The following is a 17,359-nucleotide window of genomic DNA, read 5'->3' as shown; positions in this document are numbered from 1 at the left end:
AAATGTTATTTTTGAGAGTAATTCCTGCTCGCAGGACCTGCAAGAAAAGGCAAAGCAAACTGGCCTGGAAGGCCTCTTGCATTGAACCTAAAGCAGAGCTTGCTGCAGAGCTGCTGCCCCATGCGCACGGTGTTTGTGTAATTTTTAGTGTCCAATCTGGCTCTGCTGCTGGGGTCTTCTCCTTAGGGTGCTCCCCACCCACCTGGAACTCAGCCTTTACCACGTGGTTTTCCCAACTTTTTTCCTGTCCTGTTGCAAATCTCCACACTCATTCCTGGTCCTCTTTTGGGACACTCAGAGCACCTACCTGTGTCCATCACACTTTTCCAACTCAGCCCACACATTTACATGTACACATGTACCTTTTAGCCACACATTTTTCAAGGACATTAATTGAATAATTCATCTGCTGGAGTTTGTTGCTGCTCTGGATCTTGGCTGCTCTAGGATATCTTGTTTGTTTGGAATTACAGATACTTCTGATGAATAAAGAAATCGACCCAGCAGAACTGGATTTCCTGCTCAGATACCCAGCACAGCCTGGAGTCACAAGCCCTGTGGAGTTCCTGTCTGACCATTCCTGGGGAGGAATCAAGGTACCTGAATCTTGGGAAATCAGCTCCCTTTATCTCCTCTAAAAACCTTTCAGCCCTTCAGAGGGTTCTTGTAGTATTTGGTGAACAAAGGTCTGCCTTTGAGGGGCAGCACAACAAGGCCACAGACATGGAGAATTCTGTATGTCCAACACTGATTTTGAGGGCTCTTCCTGTGCCCTCGTGTGTGTCCCCAAGACACACAGTTCCCTCTCAATTCCCTCTGAGATTTCGGCTTCTCCCTGTTAGACCAGACTGAGAATATCCTCAGGGGTTTGTGGCTGTGGTTTGTAAAGGACATGGAGATATCCTGTGGGAAGAAGTGGGAAGAAGTGGGAATTTCCACAGGGATATTCTGGGGTTGGAGCTGTGACAGCTGACAGACCTGCAGGGAAATTCTGTCATGGGACTGGGCAGGTCTGATACGTGCCACGTGTTTGGAATGAGAGGGGAGGAAAAGCATCCCAAAGAGATGAGAATTATCCCATACTTGCTCCTCTTTGTCAACACATGTGCATTGTGCTGGGTTTGGACCTGATTCAGCAGGGTGGGGTTCAGGGTGGGGTTTGTTTTCTGAAAAAGATCCAAATATTCTCTACCTTGGGCCTGTTCATTCCCACCTTGCTGGAGCTGGGATTGTGTCTCTTGTTTGACTGTGGTGCTGATCAGTCTCTGGCTCCTGTGCTGATGTAAGAATCAATTTTATTTACAGCATTTTTTTTTGTTGTGGGACTTGAGGACACGGCTTAGTGCTGGTGCTTGTTGGACGTGGTGATCTTAGAGATCTTTTCCAACCTTTATGATTCTGTGAGTCTCTATTACTCCTGTCGTGCCCAAGGATGCCTTGGCCGCCTGCCTGTGGGTGGTACATTCTCCAAACAAACACCTGCTGGGTTTGCAGTGAGTTTTCTTTGTGAGGTCTCCCCTCCTGTGCTGCCAGTCCCACTCTGTGGGGCTGAAATGGCCTTTCCTGTTCCCGGTGTGATTCCTTTCCAGACAGCCCTTCCCACACAGACTCCCTTTCCCACTGTGGCTTTGGGCCTTGTGGCTTTGTGCTTGAGGTGGAAAATGTGATGCACAAATGCTGCTGTGCATGGGAAGGTTTCCAGGTGTGCTGCACATCTCAGGTGTCCTCAGCCTGCATCCCAGGAACTGCACATCTCCAGGAGTCACTGCCCAGTAATCTGCACTAATTTCATGATAACAAATTCTGCATTATCAGATACTGAATACCCTTCAGATTGTTTTTTGTGATGACTGTAATATTGATTTTATTATAAATAATATGGTTGATGTCAACTTTTATTAGTGTTTGTGTTGATGTCTGCTGGTTTATTAGCCTTTGAGATTTTGGCAATTCTAGTTACTTGAGGCCTGGGTTTAGTAAAATCATGTTTTGTCACAGACTGCTATAATTAGGTTAATTAGTCATGGCTTCTACGCAGCTTATTAGCAGACTAAAATCTCCTTTTCTTATATCAAGAAGATTAAATGCTATAATAAATTGTTTCTTCAACAAAGCTTGAGCAAAGTACACTTCAGATTTATATTTCAAATTCGAAATGAAATTTAGCATTCTGATGATTTTTCACAGAACATTGCAAATGCTCCAGCCCAAAGGACTCCTTTTGCCAGGGGGTTCTGGCCAAGATAGTGCCAAAAGAAATCAATATTGATATTTGTGGCCCATTCTGAGCCTCCCACTTTGGGCACATTAACTTCCAAGGAAACCTCATTAAATGTTGAAGGCTCTGGGCACGTAACTGGCCTTGTGTGGCTTGGCTTATTATTTATTGTTGTTGATTAATAATATATAGAGGCCAATAATCCTTTGCAGTTGCGTGGCTGTTTGCAGCTCATGGTGCTGTAGCATCTCATTTAAGGCAACACTCATTTATGATTTAGCTTTCCAGCTTCTTTCAAGTTCAGCACAAAGTTTCACAGAGCCTTTTGCTGTAACCTGGGTGCCAGAAAAGGTTGGTATTCACCCCTGGATGAAGAAATCCACAGCCCTGGCCACAAGGATATGGTTTGTAGGGGAAGTTAATAACTTTTATTATATCTGCTGATAGATCTGGGCAAATAGGCACATTTTAGGCTCTTTGGTGCTTCTTTAAAGCTGAAACAGGAATTGAATTCAAGCTAAAGGGTGAGAAAAGCTGCTCTGAGCTTGGCTTGATTCTGTTCATCAGTCAGATGTGTGGGAGGGAATGGTACCTGTGGAGCCCCTGTGGAGGAGCTTTGCTTGGCTCTGGAGCAGGGGAGGTGTTAGCAAAGGGCACAGTCATTGCCTCGGTGCCAATCCTGCCTCTGGCTTCCTGAGGGTTAGCTGAGAGCAGGAAAGGGACAGAATGTTGTCATTTAATTAAAGCAGTTCCTTTGCTGAGTGGCTTTGGTGCTCAGTGGAGTTGGTCATTTCAGTCCTAAGGCCTCTCATTTGCAGGGGCTTAGCAGTGATCCCTCGAGAAGGCAAAAGTGTTCTTTTGCTCCTATAATGAGCTTTTCTGCCTCTTTTCAATTTCCTTTATTGCAGCCTGTTGTACTCTTCTCCCCCTCTGTGTTCCCAGTGTCTGCCTTGAAAATTTTTATTTCTGTTCGTACTTCTGAAAATATTTTCGGTGTCCATGCACAGCTGGCCATTTCTCCTGGCTTGGCTGGTGGTTTCCTTGCCAGTAAACGTGTGGACACACCTCAGAGCACAGTGTTGCTGCTGCTGGAGCTGTGGCCACAGCCAGGTGCAAATGCCATTTGGGAATTCTCGTGGTGTGATTGAATTAATAGAGAATCCATGCAGAGATTGTCCTCTGGAGGGTGAGTACTGTCTGAATTCATCTCTGACTTGATGCTCTGTGGTCCCTTGAACCCTATGTGAAGCCCAGGCTGCCCTGTTGAGCTGTTCTTGGTGATCCCCAGGGCAAAGACAGACAGCTCCTGTCACGGCTCTTCTCTGAGCATGACAGTGAAGTGACACAATTTGGTTTTAGGTTTGCTCGGTCTTTCAGACTTTATCCAGATTAACCAGTAAGATGAACCAGCAGTTGTTTTCTGCCCTGGCAACACCTGAGTGCACACAGTGAAACTCCCAAACCAGAGCCAGCTCACCTCCCGTGGGCAGCCCTGCAGTGTCCTGCCATGGGTCATGCCCAGCCATTTCCTGAGAGCAGGAGAGTTCACCAAAGCCAAAGGTAAGCCAGCAGGACACTGGCAAATTGTGTGGCTCACCCTGAGCTGTGCCTGGTCACCTTCTGGAGGCACAGACTGAAGAGCAGTTCAGCAGGGAGGGAGCAGCACCTTCCCCTTGCTGTGCTGGGCTCCGAGACCCACAGGCAGAAACTCCTTGTGCCCAAGTCTGACTCAGCCTTCCTCTGGAGCAGCCATGTGGCTGTGGGTTTAGGTCTGAGCTTAGACCCTGTGCCCAGCAGGGGCTCAGGCACAGCCTCACACATGGCACAGTCCCACCTTCTTCCCAGACCGGGCTGGTGTTGCCAGGGATCTGTGCCTGGCAGAGACCACCTGAGCATCCCCTGGGCAAGCTGGGCTCTTCTCCAGCCCCACCACTGCTGATGGAGCCAGTGGCTGTGCCCTCCTGGTCTTCACTGCCAGGCTGCCTTGGCCAAAACCAAAACCAGGAGAAGGTGAGGGCTGTTCTGGAGGGGTCCCTGGACCCCAGTAAACCCAGTTGCTGAGTTCTCCCAACTCCAGCTCCTCCATGCTGCCCTGTGGTCCCTGGCTCCTCGTGGGGCACGTGGCTGTCCCCGTGTCCAGCTGCTCCCAGCAGCCTGGTCTGGGATGAGCATTTTCCCAGCCTGATTTCCTTTGTGATATTTCCTGCCGTGTCTCTTCAGTGCAGAATGCAGATGTGTCCCGTGGGATAAGTGCAGCGAGTTAATGCACAGCAGGAGTACACCTGGCCAGCTTGGATTACTTCTTATCCCAATCATTTCCCTCATCTTTTTCTGAAGAGGAAGAATTTTCATTATGTAGATATGAAAACGCCACTGAAAGGGCATTGTTTAATAAATGTGATGTTGAATAATGAGCTCTAAATACTGAATTCAGCTTTCGAGGAGGAGAACAGCCCTAGACAAAGTCGTATATTAACTCCATATTTATAATTTTGCAGAATGCAGATGATAAGATTGCGTATGTGGCTTATGAGATAAAATACCGAATCATAGATTTTTGCATTTAAGAAAACTGGAAATTTTTTTTGGACAAAAGAATAAAAATCTCTCTTCCAACTTTCACTTCTTGCACTTTTTAGATGAGGAAATTTTTCATTCTTCTCCAAGATTCATTGTGACACAATCTGCTGCATACATTGTGCTCTTTGTGCATATGCAATGTCCTTTGATCAGGCTGGTCAGACAGGAAAGGCTCGCAGCTCACAGCTTCCCTTCTACTTTCAGAATTATTATTATGCCAGAAAATCATAGTCTTAATTAAATATCTTCCATTAACTCAGTTCTTCAGATGTACAGCCTTTTAGAGCATCTTTGATAGAAAACATTGATTGTGACACTTCAATGGGCATTTATCTGCTCTCATCTAGAAGTTTCCTAAGGACATTTTTCTGTCCTCTGTATCAAGTCTTAGAGAAATATTCCCAATGTCTCACAGAAATGCTGCTTTAGAAGGTTTTACCTTTTTTTCCCCTTTTTCTTTTCTAACCTGCTGGCTAACAATCTGATGCTTATCTGAAATATGGCAGAGATTGTGATCGCATCAAATATTTAAGGACGCACTTTGTCGGTTTGATTGCGGAGTGGAAATTGAGTTTTCTGGATGCTCTACAGCCTCTGTCTTTCCCTCTCAATCCGCCTTGACACAAAACCTGCTGACAGCTGAGCATTTGTAATGTAAAAGCCTCTTACCCTCTAAATGGAAGGAAAGGGAAGTAATGGCTTCATCCTCCCCTTGGGTCACACCAACCCCAGGCTGGGGCAGAGGGGATGGAAAACTGGGAAAGGCCCTTGGGGTGCTTGAGACAGAGGCTGTACATGAATACAGGTGTGCCCAGGTGAGCAAGAGGCCAGTGGCACCTGGGCTGTGGCAGCAGGGCCACGGCAGTGCCCATCCCCTGTGCTGGCACTGCTGGGACACCTCCAGTGCTGGGGACAGCCCTGGGACAGGAAGGACAGGAAGGACATGGAGGGGCTGGAGCGTGTCCAGGGAAGGGGATGGAGCTGGGGAAGGGGCTGGAGCTCCAGGAGAGGCTGAGGGAGCTGGAAAGGGGCTGAGCCTGGAGAAAAGGAGGCTCAGGGGGAACTTGTGGCTCTGCACAACTCCCTGACAGGAGGGGACAACCAGGGGGGTCGGGCTCTGCTCCAGGGAACAGGGACAGGAGGAGAGGGAACGGCCATGTGGATGTGGCATTTGAGGACCAGGTTATGTTAGGAGTCCTTTTTAACCCGGACAATTCTCTGATTCAGTACTCCAGAACCTGTTGGAGTTCCTCACTGCTCATTGTGTGGCAGAGCCCTCTCCCTGTCTCCTTTCCCTGGCTGTGGTGGTTCACAAGAGGAGCTGTGGAGATTGCAGACACAGTGCACGACTTTGACTGGCAGTGACCTCTGGAACCTTGGGGATAAAAACAGAGGTTTCCCTGGTTTGGGGGACACGAGACAGCCTTTTTTGGAGGTTCTCATGGTCCGTGTTCCATTCCCACAATGTCAGCACAGAACATCAGTGGACCCCAGTACTCCAGAGCCCTGGGGCACCCTCTGCCCTTCACTCAGAGCTGGCCAAGCCTCTGCTGCAGTCTGGAGTGATCTTTGGGTGTTGCATTCCAAGGTGTGGACCTTGTGGGGACAGGACAGAGGGGAGTGGTAAGAAGTGCCAGACACCCGAAAACACAACTTTGAGAAGAGACTGAGGAGAGGGAAAGGGGTAAAGTTACATCTGAGCTCCTCAAAACTGAGAGGTCAGGAGGGTCTGATCTCCAAGAGTGCCCTCTGGAAGGGAAAAAGCAGTTGGCTCCCTGTGTCAGTAATGAGAAGAAATATGCAGGGAATATTCACAGCAGGCAGTGGAAAGTGTCTGCGACCCAGGGCAGGGTGCTGCAGCTCCATCCCTGAGGTTCTGGGAGCAAGGCTGGGGAGGATCTCGGGGCTGGGTGCCCCAGCTCTGCGAGGAGCAGCTCTGCAGCTCATTCCCTCTCTCACCTGTTCTTGAGGCCAGTCCTGCTCTGGTGCCACATGAAACCTCAGGAGAGACCATCACAGTGAAGAAGTCTCATCAGAGGACAAGTCCACATCTGCGTGGATTTATCAGGACAGAACGATGGATCTTGAGAGCTTTCCAGCAGGGGACATCTGGAACAGCTTCTCCAGCTGAATTCTTGCAGACAACGGGACATCTTTTCTCTTTCAGTTTTGCTCTGTGTTGGCCCATCTGGGATTTATAACAACCAAATCCAGGAAAGTTTTCAGAAATACACAAGTACCACCTGCCCTCGGGGACCCATGCCCAGCTTCTGGTTCTGGCTGTGTGTCCCTGATTTGTTGAGAGTGAAGAGAAAAGATGGAAAACATGTTTTGGGAGAACAGCCTGACTTTGCAAGGCCCGTTCTCAAACCCACTTGAACAACCTTTTTAGAAAATGCAGAGAAAATGTCACCATGAACCCATCTGGAAAACATCTCAGGCAAAATGAGGGAAACATGGTGGGTGGTTGTAAGCAACGAGAATACAAAGATTGTGACTAAGTCTCATTTCTGTTATTGACCTTTCCCATCATGTGGAGCTGGCTCTAAGAACACACTGGTAGGAAGGAGATGAGTGCTGAAGCCGTTGTTCCCTAATTTATGATAATTTCACTGGGAATTTTCCCAGGAAAGGTGCTGAGATCCAACTCATCACTCATCAGACTGCTTGTGGTGTCCACCCTGGATGTTGTGATGCCCTGGGACCCTGCAGATAAACAGGGTAGGTTTGTACAGTGATGTGTGAGGTCCTGCACACCTTCTGTCCCTATTGAAATGGAGAAGCAGCAAGGAGGAGTTTGAAGGGAGACAGGGGTATACAGTGCCTTGAGCTTGTCAGTCAGCTTTTATGAAAGAAATAAGGAGGGTTAAAATAACATTTTTGTGTTGAAAGGTGATTGAAGCTTGACAAACCCCATCAAATCTTTATTTTCACCTTTGGAGATTTTTCTTATGAGTTAAATTATTCAGGTAGGGCATCTAAACAGAAAATAACACCTTCTGTGTATGAATAATGCAACCCAAAACCTAGGATGGGAGAGATTGTAAATAATCCATCATCTGCTCCATTAATTCCTCTAGTTAACAATAGTATTTAAATGGAGCAATTCATCTGCCTATATGTCTTTTTCCTGAATGATCCAATCTATCAATTGAAGCCAGGTGCAGGTCTGGCTTTGCCATTCTTCCAGGAGCTGTCATTTTCCAGCTGTGGGGATGCTGGTTTTCCTAAAGACTCCTGAGCCAGCTGCAGAAAATGAAAGGAAGGAATTACGAATGTTTACTGGAACTTACAGAAGCAGTCCCCATGGACAGAGTAAGACCTTTACAAAGTGCTTGGGGGAATCACAGAATTGTAGAGTCGTTAAGGTTGGAAAAGATCTTCAAGATCCCCAAGTCCAACCTTCTCCTGAATCCCACCATGGTCACCACAGCCCACCACAGAATTCATCCACGAGCCACTTGAAACCCCTCAAGCCCACAGACAGACACCAAGGACCTCTGTGGATCTCTGCTTAAAAGCTGTGTAATTCAATTCATAAATTCCACAGCTCCTTAGTCCTGCAAGTGAAATTGTGACTAATCACCAGGATTTAATCATCTCACAGATTATTAAAACTGGGAGAATATTAAATATCATTTCTTTCCAGTGTTGTCAGGTTGTGTGAATTTATAGAGAGATGTTTGATGCTCATTGTGTTCCCTACAGAATGTAATTTTTTAAAGCAGAGGTACAAAAATTTTTTTTAAAGACAAGCAAGATATACAAGTAAAAACTGAAAGTAAAAACCAGATACAACCTGAAGCCTCAAAACATAATGACAGCTTTTACAAAACCACTCAAATTCCTTTATCTTGATTTTCTTCTGTCTTGTGGCTGGTGGGGAGGTGGATAACGGGGTATTTGGTGTGTTCTGGCAGCTCTGCCTTTACTACCTCTGTTTTATTTTCACCCTGTTAGTGTCAGTCCAGGACACAGCAGTGAGGTGCTTTTGTCCTGCCTTGCCCCAGAGCTGTTGTCTAGCCAGGTGACTCTGAGGAAGTTAAATTATGGAAATATTTTAAAATGCAAAACAACCTCTTTTTTTATAAAGGATAATTCCTTTTGGAACCAAGGGGAAGAAAACATGGCTCTAATATACAAGTTTGGGCTTTTATAAGGTTTTATAACATCTTGTGAAACAACACCTAGACTTGAGGCCAATTTGAGCAGATGGTTTCCTAGAACAGTTGCTTTTAGTGATCAGAGCAAGTGTTCCCTCTAATAAATGTCCAGGACTTGTTGTGCTGTGTCTGGCTCCAGGAGATAAGGTGTGTGCAGCAGCAGTGACAGCAGACTTTGGAGCTCCAAGACTCCTCTGGATTCTGAGGGTGTCCTCTCCTCCATGGGTTCTTCCCTGTCCCCACAAAGATTCCCCTTCCCTCAGATCCTTGGTCGTGTGTGAACACTCCCAGGCTCTGTGGTGGCATGCAGGATTCCTGCCCTACAACCACTGCCTGATCCATGCTGGGTTTCCTGCAGCTGTGGGGGAATGGGGGAGTTCTGCAGCTGGGAACGTGGGAACCCCACGGAGCTGCTGACGCTTCAGCTCCTCAGAGACACTGCTGCTGAGAGCAGGAGCTCAGAGAAACCTGAAGGGAAAAACCAAATTGTCTGTGACCCAGTGGATGTGATGCCTGGAGAGGCTCCCTGGAACAGAGGCTGGGCAGTGACAAAGGAATAAAGCAGGGATTTATTCAAAGGATTCACCTTGGGCAGTGCAAGAGCCCGGCCGTGGCTCCAGCCAAGATGGACCCAAGATGGACCCAAGATGGACCCAAGGTGGACTCCGAGTCACGAGTTCTCCCACTTGGATCAGTTCTGCTCCATTCCCATCTTGGGCTTCATTGTCCAAGCCCAGCTCCAGGTTCTGCAGTCCCATCCTCCCACATTGCTCTCCTCAAGTCGCTGCTGTTTGCACTTTTTGGGGCTGAAGCTGCAGCGCTGTCCTTGGCTGTGGGGCTGGAAAAGGATTGTTTTGTGTGCCTGAGCTGTGAGGAGAACTTGGAACACTTGGTGTGAAGTTCAGAGTCCCACACCAGTGCAGTGCAGAGTCTGGAAAATATGAAAGATAAAACTTAAGGCATCAATACCACTGTAAATTCTGCAACAGCCCCAACCTTGCCCAAAGGCAGCGTTCCAGGAACTCCTCCCCCCAAGGCACAGGGAACAGCAGAGTGTTTGTAGTGCCACAGCATGGACGGGCTCAGCTCTCATGACCATCCCCATGCCAAATTCCCAGGGATCCAGAGGATTCCATGGAGATAGTGAGCACAGGAGTGATTCACCAGCTGTTGTTTCCATGTGTGGATTTGTACTAACGAGGAGAAATGTCAGTGACAGAAGGACTTGCTCCAAATTCAGCTCCATATCCTGATTTCTGTGAAAAACACGAAACCAGAGCACTGAATGTGGGAAATTGAAATTCCCAGGAATGATGCCCCAAGTTCTGGCCTGCCAAGCCCTGGTCCTTGCAGCAATAAATGTATTCAGCACCTCTCATGGCTGAGCGTAATACAATGGCAAATGTTGAATTCTGGGAATTCTCAGTGCAAGTGCTTATATAAAACATCTTCTCATTGTTGACTTTTGGTGTGATTTACTTAAAATATCACTTCAGAACTTTGGCTGCTGCTGCTTCAAGAAGTCTCTTGGCTGATGTTAACAAGGGAGACTGAACAATTGCTTTTTTCTGACTAAATGACAGATGTGTAATCAGGAATGATGGTCTCCCTCTCTCCCTGAACAACATATTGCAGAATCACAACAGTTCTAATTGCAAATAGAAAAACTCTGTATTATATAAATTAACACTAAAATTTTTATTAGTCAACAATGTTAATAGCATTTACTAGGAGTGACGGTATTAATGGGAGATGCTTCTATTTAAAAGCCGGTGGAGTGAAAGCTCTTTCAATCAGTAATCTTTCTGTGAATATTAATTGCTTTTCAATACCTCAGTTGTGAATTTTTCCAAGAAACTTAGTCCAGCAGTAACAGATCCCTGTTCCCAGGCAGGAGTGGTACGTTGGGGCAGCAGATGGGAACTGCACACCAACCTGTGCAGGGTATCTATTTTTGTCCACATAATGAAAAGCACTTGTGTAACTTTGAGTTGTCATGGAAATTGAGAGAGACAAAAGATATTGGTCAAAATAGAAAATGATCCAAAGGGCTGGAGGACTCGAGCTCTTGTCTTTGCAGCCCACACTGTGATCACCTCTGGTGGCTGGAAACAGGAGGGGCTTGAGTTTATATCTCAAAATGAGACTTTTTCAGCAGAACAGGGCTCTTCACACTGTGTCAGAGAGAGAATCCACCAGCTTCTCAGATAAAGTAGTTTTTTATTTGATGCCTTATGTTTTAGCTTTCATATGTATCCTTTGAAGGCCTTTTAATAAATCCCTACTTTATTGCTTTAACACTGTGCAGCCTCTGTTCCAGGTCAGCATCTCACAGGCATCAGTATCTGCAAGTTCTCTGCCCAGAGCTCTGGCTCTGGCCCTCGAGCACACAGCCTGTGAGGGAAGGTGGGGATTTGTCCAGCCAGGAGAGGACAGAGCCATGTTCTCCATCTTGGCAGTGTATGTTAAGGATCCACCGTGACAAACTGCAGCTTGGGAGGTTCTGTTTGAACACAGTTTTAAAACATCATTTGCTTTAGTGTAAGGACAGCACAGCCCTACAGCAGGGCACCCAGAGGGGCTGAGAGCTCACCTTGGAACATTTTGGTGGACACACCCGGGGCTGACCCAGCCTGAGTAGGAGCTTGGAACCCTCCAGAAGGTTTTTCCAAGCATTGCTTCAGTGAAGCTGTGAGTGGATCCACAGCAAAGGTGCTGGATCATGGCACACTCTGGGAACAGCTCCACAATCTCCTCCCCTCTGCCATCCACGGGCATTCAACCTGGGAACAGGCTGCCCAGAGCAGCTGTGGCTGCCCCTGGATCCCTAGAAGTGTCCACGGTCAGGCTGCACAGGGCTGGGAGCAGCCTGGGACAGTGGAAGGTGTCTCTGTCCGTGGCAGGGATTTGAAATGAGATGATCTCTCAGATCCCTTGAAATCCAAACCATTCTGTGATCCTGTAATTCGCTCTGCTAAAAACACAAAGACATTTGTTATCAGAAGCCCCCTTTTCTGACATCTTCCTTGCCTCTCTTCACTCTCTGGGACTAAATTCAGGGTATTAGGAAGCCAAGGTCTTACACTGCTCTTGTCTTCTCACTGGGAAACCTTCCAGAGGAAAAGTGGGATTTTTAAAACAGTTTCATCCTCACAGCAGCGCATCCCAGGCAATCCCTCCCACCTCTGCCAGGGCCCTTCAATGGCTTTCCTGTGCAAGGGTGGATCTTCCCAGTTCATCTGAAAATGTGTGAAAACAGCATTTCCAAAAGGGTTTGCTCAGGTGCTCCCACAGTGAGGCTGTGTGGGGTGGGAGCAGGAGCACTGGGGGGGGGACACCTCTGCTCATCAAGCAGCTTCTGCTTGGCTCTGATTCCCTTCTCTTTCTGTAGAAAACAGCTCATTCACTTTTATCCTTCACTTGTCTTTTCCATTTCATGTTCAGCTGTTCCCAGCTCCAGATTATGCAAAATGAAGATGTTTGTTTCAGTGAGAATTTTTCTCAAATCCAGAAGAAACTTATGAGCTCTGCAATGTGTTCTGCCTCCACTTGTCTGAAAGAAAATTTGGATTCTTCACTTGTCTGCATAACATTTATAGTTGCCACTTTCTAGCTACAAAATCCAACTACATTTTCATTGTAATTTTAATTTAGTTAATGCCTTGCTGGGCTGCCTTTTTGGGGGCATTCTTCAGTCTGTAGCCTGTTCTTGCTACAGACTTGTAGCATCAAGAAGTTAATCTTCATGTGCATTTGGCAAGTAGAAACCAAATAATTTGAATTTTATCATGATTCTGGATGGGCTGAATGCTTGAACAGAGATAGCACCACATTTTTACATGTGCCCTGTGCTTGTGGAGGTTCCTGGCACCGTGGTCACCATGAAATGGGGGAAGGCTCAGTGTTGTGGTGTCTCACAGGGATGTGAATGGGGGAACAGGGACGGAAAAGCAACAGTGTGTGCATGACCCAGTCCATGGTAAAGGGGCTGGAACAAGGAAACCTTCAAGGTCCCTTCCAACCCAAACCATTCTGTGCTTCTGTTGGAATTAATATTCCAACTGTGAAATCCCTTTAAAAAAGAATTGTGGTGAGCATGGCATGTCTGAGTGTTTGTTCAGCATGTTTTTTTTAGCAGCTGCTGTGGGTTTTGCTGCACAATTCTCCTCGTTTCTGTGGAATCAGTAAGGAGAACATGTAGCTCATGGGAATGCCAGCAGTGTATTCTCTTATCAGACATGGGCTCCAAATTTCCAGCTCTCATCCAAATCAGTAATTTCTGGGATAACTGGCAGTAGCAAGTCCTTGTTACCTGTGATTTTTTCCAAACAGGAGAGGAGAATTCTTCCCTTTCTGGGTGATGAACAGGACGTGTTGGTTGATGCCAAAATATTTCATCCTTCCCTGGACTGTCTCTTCCAAGGAGAATGGACAAAATCTTGTCCTGATGGATTTCTGGCTGTGGCTGCCAGACTCCAGCTCCCTGGTGGAGCAAAAGATGAGGAGTCAGTAGAGTTAGAAAAACAATTCAGTGCACATAAGATTGTTCTTGCTGACCTTCCTTGAATTTTTCCAGGCTCTTTCATCCATGGAGGAATTCAGAAACCTGGATCGGGATATTGAAGGGTCTGCAAAACGGTGGAAGAAATTTGTGGAGTCAGAGTGTCCTGAGAAGGAGAGGTTCCCCCAGGACTGGAAGAACAAGTCGGCCCTGCAGCGCCTGTGCATCATGAGAGCCCTGCGGCCAGACCGTGTCCCCTGTGCTGTCAGGTGGGGCCCAGGGCAGCCCTGGGGCCGGGCTCTGTGGGCAGCAGGAGGAATCCAGCAACGTGCTGGGATTTGGGAATGGCAGTACATTTTTAGGATGGGAGTTGCGCAGCGTGGTTTCCTATCAAGGGGTCTGGAATGAAGCGTGAGGATGGGCAGCCCCTGGCACTGGTGCCCAGGGCAGCTGTTCTGGATCCCTGGCAGTGTCCAAGAGCAGCCTGGGACAGTGAAAGGTGTCCCTGCCATGGCAGGGGTAGAATGGCATAATCTTTAAGGTCCCTCCCAGCCCAAACTGCTGTTTGATTGATGATCTCTGAGCTTTGCAGGGCAATCAACACATTGGATTTAAGGGGAATTTCTTGCTTAGTGGGATCAAAGCTCGCTGTCACCAGCAGGGATGGAGCAGTGTAACCAGCACTGGGTGAGGGGCAGACCTGCAAGTCAGAAATGAGCCTCAGCATGCAGGTGTTACACATCTGCTGCAGTGATCTGAGATCAGTAACATCCAATTCAGTTTCTAGATCCATCTGGGCTTCTTCTGAGACACCAGAATAAAGAGTAGAAGTGAAGGAAAGTCATATAGAGGTTTTTTTCTTTTTTTTTTTTTCTTTCTTTTTCTTGTAAAATGCAAAATTTATGTGCTGCTGGTTCTGAAAGTTGTAGCAGTAAATTATGTAGTGAAGGTAACTGGGCAAGATTAAACTTCCTGAAGTTATGCAAAAGCAACCTTCTTGTTCCAGGACAAGCTAAAGGTCTTTCACTCCATGAGGACTTGGTTTTCCCTTCTCTGGCCAATGTTTTGACATTTCTGTGATGTCTCTCATGCTCCTGTTTCCCCAGTAGTTTATATTCCTGCACCACCTGATGTGCACACAGCAGGGTGTTTTACTCAGTGGATGAACTGCATCTGTTTGTGCTTCAAGGTGCACACTAAACCTCAGACAAGACTGAGTGAAGTCTCCCTGTGGTCACTTTATTCTTTACTAGAATAAATAATATAGTTTATCATAGTACTAATATTAATCAATTTCTTTTAATTTTTGCTTTCATGGCTGGATTCTCCATGTGTCTCTCAGCTGAAAATACTGGTTTTCCTTTTGTTTAACTTGAGTAAAATAAGTTCTTGAAATTTTAGGTGCATATTTCATTTATACAACTCTAATTCATTTATTTTTTTCTTACTCACACGGCTCAGAAATAACTGGAACATCAAATTTCAGCCCCTTTCCTGTCTCTAATGAAAAGGGAATCCAAGTTCAAAAGCTTGACTGGATATTTTTAAGGTATGGGCACGTCAAGCTTTTCTGTTTGCACAGGAATATTTAAATGGATTTTTTTATTGTTTTGCTTTGTTTCTTATCTCCAAGTGCAAACAGTAACAGTTCACTGCACCTTCCCCAGGACTTGGGGGACTCTTCTTGAAATACAACTGAGTTATCAATATCCCAGAGTGCCATTAAACATTAAACACCTCGCTGGTCATCATGGACATCATGTCCAGCCCAAACCTTCCCATGTCTCTGGGGGCCCTGAGCAGTTCATGGAAGCATTTTAGGAGTAATAGGGCTGTAGCCCAGCCACAGGTGGCCAGGGGGATTTTAGATGCCCTGGAATATCCCAACCTCATTTCCAGCTGCTGTTCAAAAAGCTGTGAGGGCCTTTGTGTCCCACCTCACGTGCACCAGCTCCATGATGATGGTGTAGGATTTCTTTGGGATTTAAGATGTTCCAACCCTGTAGAGGCCCTGGGAGGCTGGGTGTTCTAGCCACTCTTCCCAGCACATCCCAGTCTGGTTCATTCCCTAGGCCTAAGGAGTCATCAGCACAAGCCCCTCTTGCCCTGGCTCACTCCTTTGAGCTTCAGTGCCACCAGTGCACCAACAACTGTAATTTCCTGAGGAAGGATTTTCCCCTGTAAATATGAAGGATTTTCCCCTGTAAATATCCACTTCATCCTTCAATCTTGTTGAAGAATATCAGCAAAAAGCCTCTTGTAGCACTTTGTGTTTCTGAGTCCCTAAGGAACTGTTTCAAAGAGCTGAAATGTGAAGTAAAACAAGAATGTTGTGACCTTGAATCTGATGGACTAGGTTAAATTTTGTGACCCAAGCAGCAATTTGGCAAATCTGGATCCTGAACAGGAAAATCTACTTGAAAGAGGGGTACCAAAAATGTGGAAAAGTTTGTTTTGTTGGTTTTTTTGTTTTTTTTTTTTTTTTTGCAATCCCTTAGGCATTTCTATTCCAACTGCCTTTCACCAGTCCTTGAAGGAGGTTCTCAGCTCTCTTGGAAAGAATTTGGCTGCCTTCAAAAGGCCTGAGTAATCCATCTGAGCTCCAGCAGCATTCCTGGGGTTTGAATAGAACATCCCTGCCTTTGAATCAGTGTTCAGTGTGTCTCTTTTTGTAAAGCACTGATGTCAGGAGCTCACCCTGGGGGAATCCAGCCAGAACATTCTCCACGCACCGTGCTCTGTTCCAGCAGCTGCTGTGGAGCTGAGCCTGTCCCTGTTCACTCCTTTGTGTTTTTCCTTGTCACTCTCATGCTAAGGCTGAATGCTCCAGACATTCTTAGAGCTCTTCCCTTTCAGCTTTCCAGATCAAAGCAGTTGTGTAAATCATCTGGACTTTCTGTGGATTGCTGCTTCCTCTGCAAGGCTGCTTGGGTTGCAGAACACGTGGCAGGATCTTGTATCTTGTACCTTAACTTATTTCTTTTCTCTTGAGATTCCTGAGTCAGAATCAAGGCAGTGCTTGTATTGTACTTCTGAAAGCAGCCTTGGGTTGGCAGCTCCTGCTGCTCTCCCTTCCTCCTTCCCTTTGTTTGGCAGGAACTGGTGTGTCCTGTGGCATCCCACCCCTGTGCAGAGTGCCAGGCATTGCTCCTGAGGGACAGCCCTGGAATCCCAGCATGCGGCTCCTCTCCACAATTATTTCATGCTCATTTTCCTAATTTCAGTTTCTAAATCATTTGAAACATCAAAATGAAAACTAATTGCAGGACAAGCCATATGAGGAGGAGCTGAGGAGCTGGGAAAGGGGCTCAGCCTGGAGAAAAGGAGGCTCAGGGGGAACTTCTGGCTCTGCACAACTCCCTGACAGGAGGGGACAGCCAGGGGGGATTTGGGATCTGCTCCAGGGAACGGGGACAGGAGGAGAGGGAACGGCCTCAGGCTGGGCCAGGGGAGGTTTAGATTGGATATTAGGGAAAACTTTTCCAGTTGAAAGATTATCAAACCCTGGCACCATCCCTGGAAGTGCTGAAAGGACCAATGGATGGGACACCTGAGGACATGGTTAAATGGTGAACATGGTGCTGCTTGATAATGGCCACACTTGATAACCTTGGGAGTCCTCTCAAACCATAACTGTTCTGGGATTCCATCATAAGTAATTGATTATTTGCAGGGGAAGCTGCATTTTCTGAACAAACTGGCAAAAGTTTTTTTTCTCTCTGGCAGAGATTTTGTAGAAGAAAAGCTGGGCAGCAAATACGTGGTGGGGAGATCCCTGGATTTTGCAACGACCTTTGAGGAATCAGGGCCTGCAACCCCGATGTTTTTTGTCCTGTCCCCAGGAGTGGACCCACTGAAGGATGTGGAGAAACATGGTAAATAAATCTTGTCTCTAGG

The 17,359-nt window shown here is 46.7% G+C and overlaps 1 protein-coding gene across 1 annotated transcript in view; it reads left to right on the top strand.

Annotated features, from left to right (window-relative positions):
* DNAH9 (dynein axonemal heavy chain 9) overlaps positions 1–17,359 on the top strand; it is a 159,724-nt gene that overhangs the window by 107,823 nt on the left and 34,542 nt on the right. The window contains exons 59-61 of the mRNA XM_062506548.1: positions 474–596; positions 13,538–13,731; positions 17,189–17,337. Coding sequence (XP_062362532.1) covers positions 474–596; positions 13,538–13,731; positions 17,189–17,337 — 466 coding nt within the window. The remainder of the gene's footprint in view (positions 1–473; positions 597–13,537; positions 13,732–17,188; positions 17,338–17,359) is intronic.

This window comes from Cinclus cinclus, chromosome 20, assembly GCF_963662255.1.
Source record: "Cinclus cinclus chromosome 20, bCinCin1.1, whole genome shotgun sequence".
NCBI classification, from domain to species: domain Eukaryota; kingdom Metazoa; phylum Chordata; class Aves; order Passeriformes; family Cinclidae; genus Cinclus; species Cinclus cinclus.
This window is presented reverse-complemented; position numbering and strand designations above follow the sequence as displayed.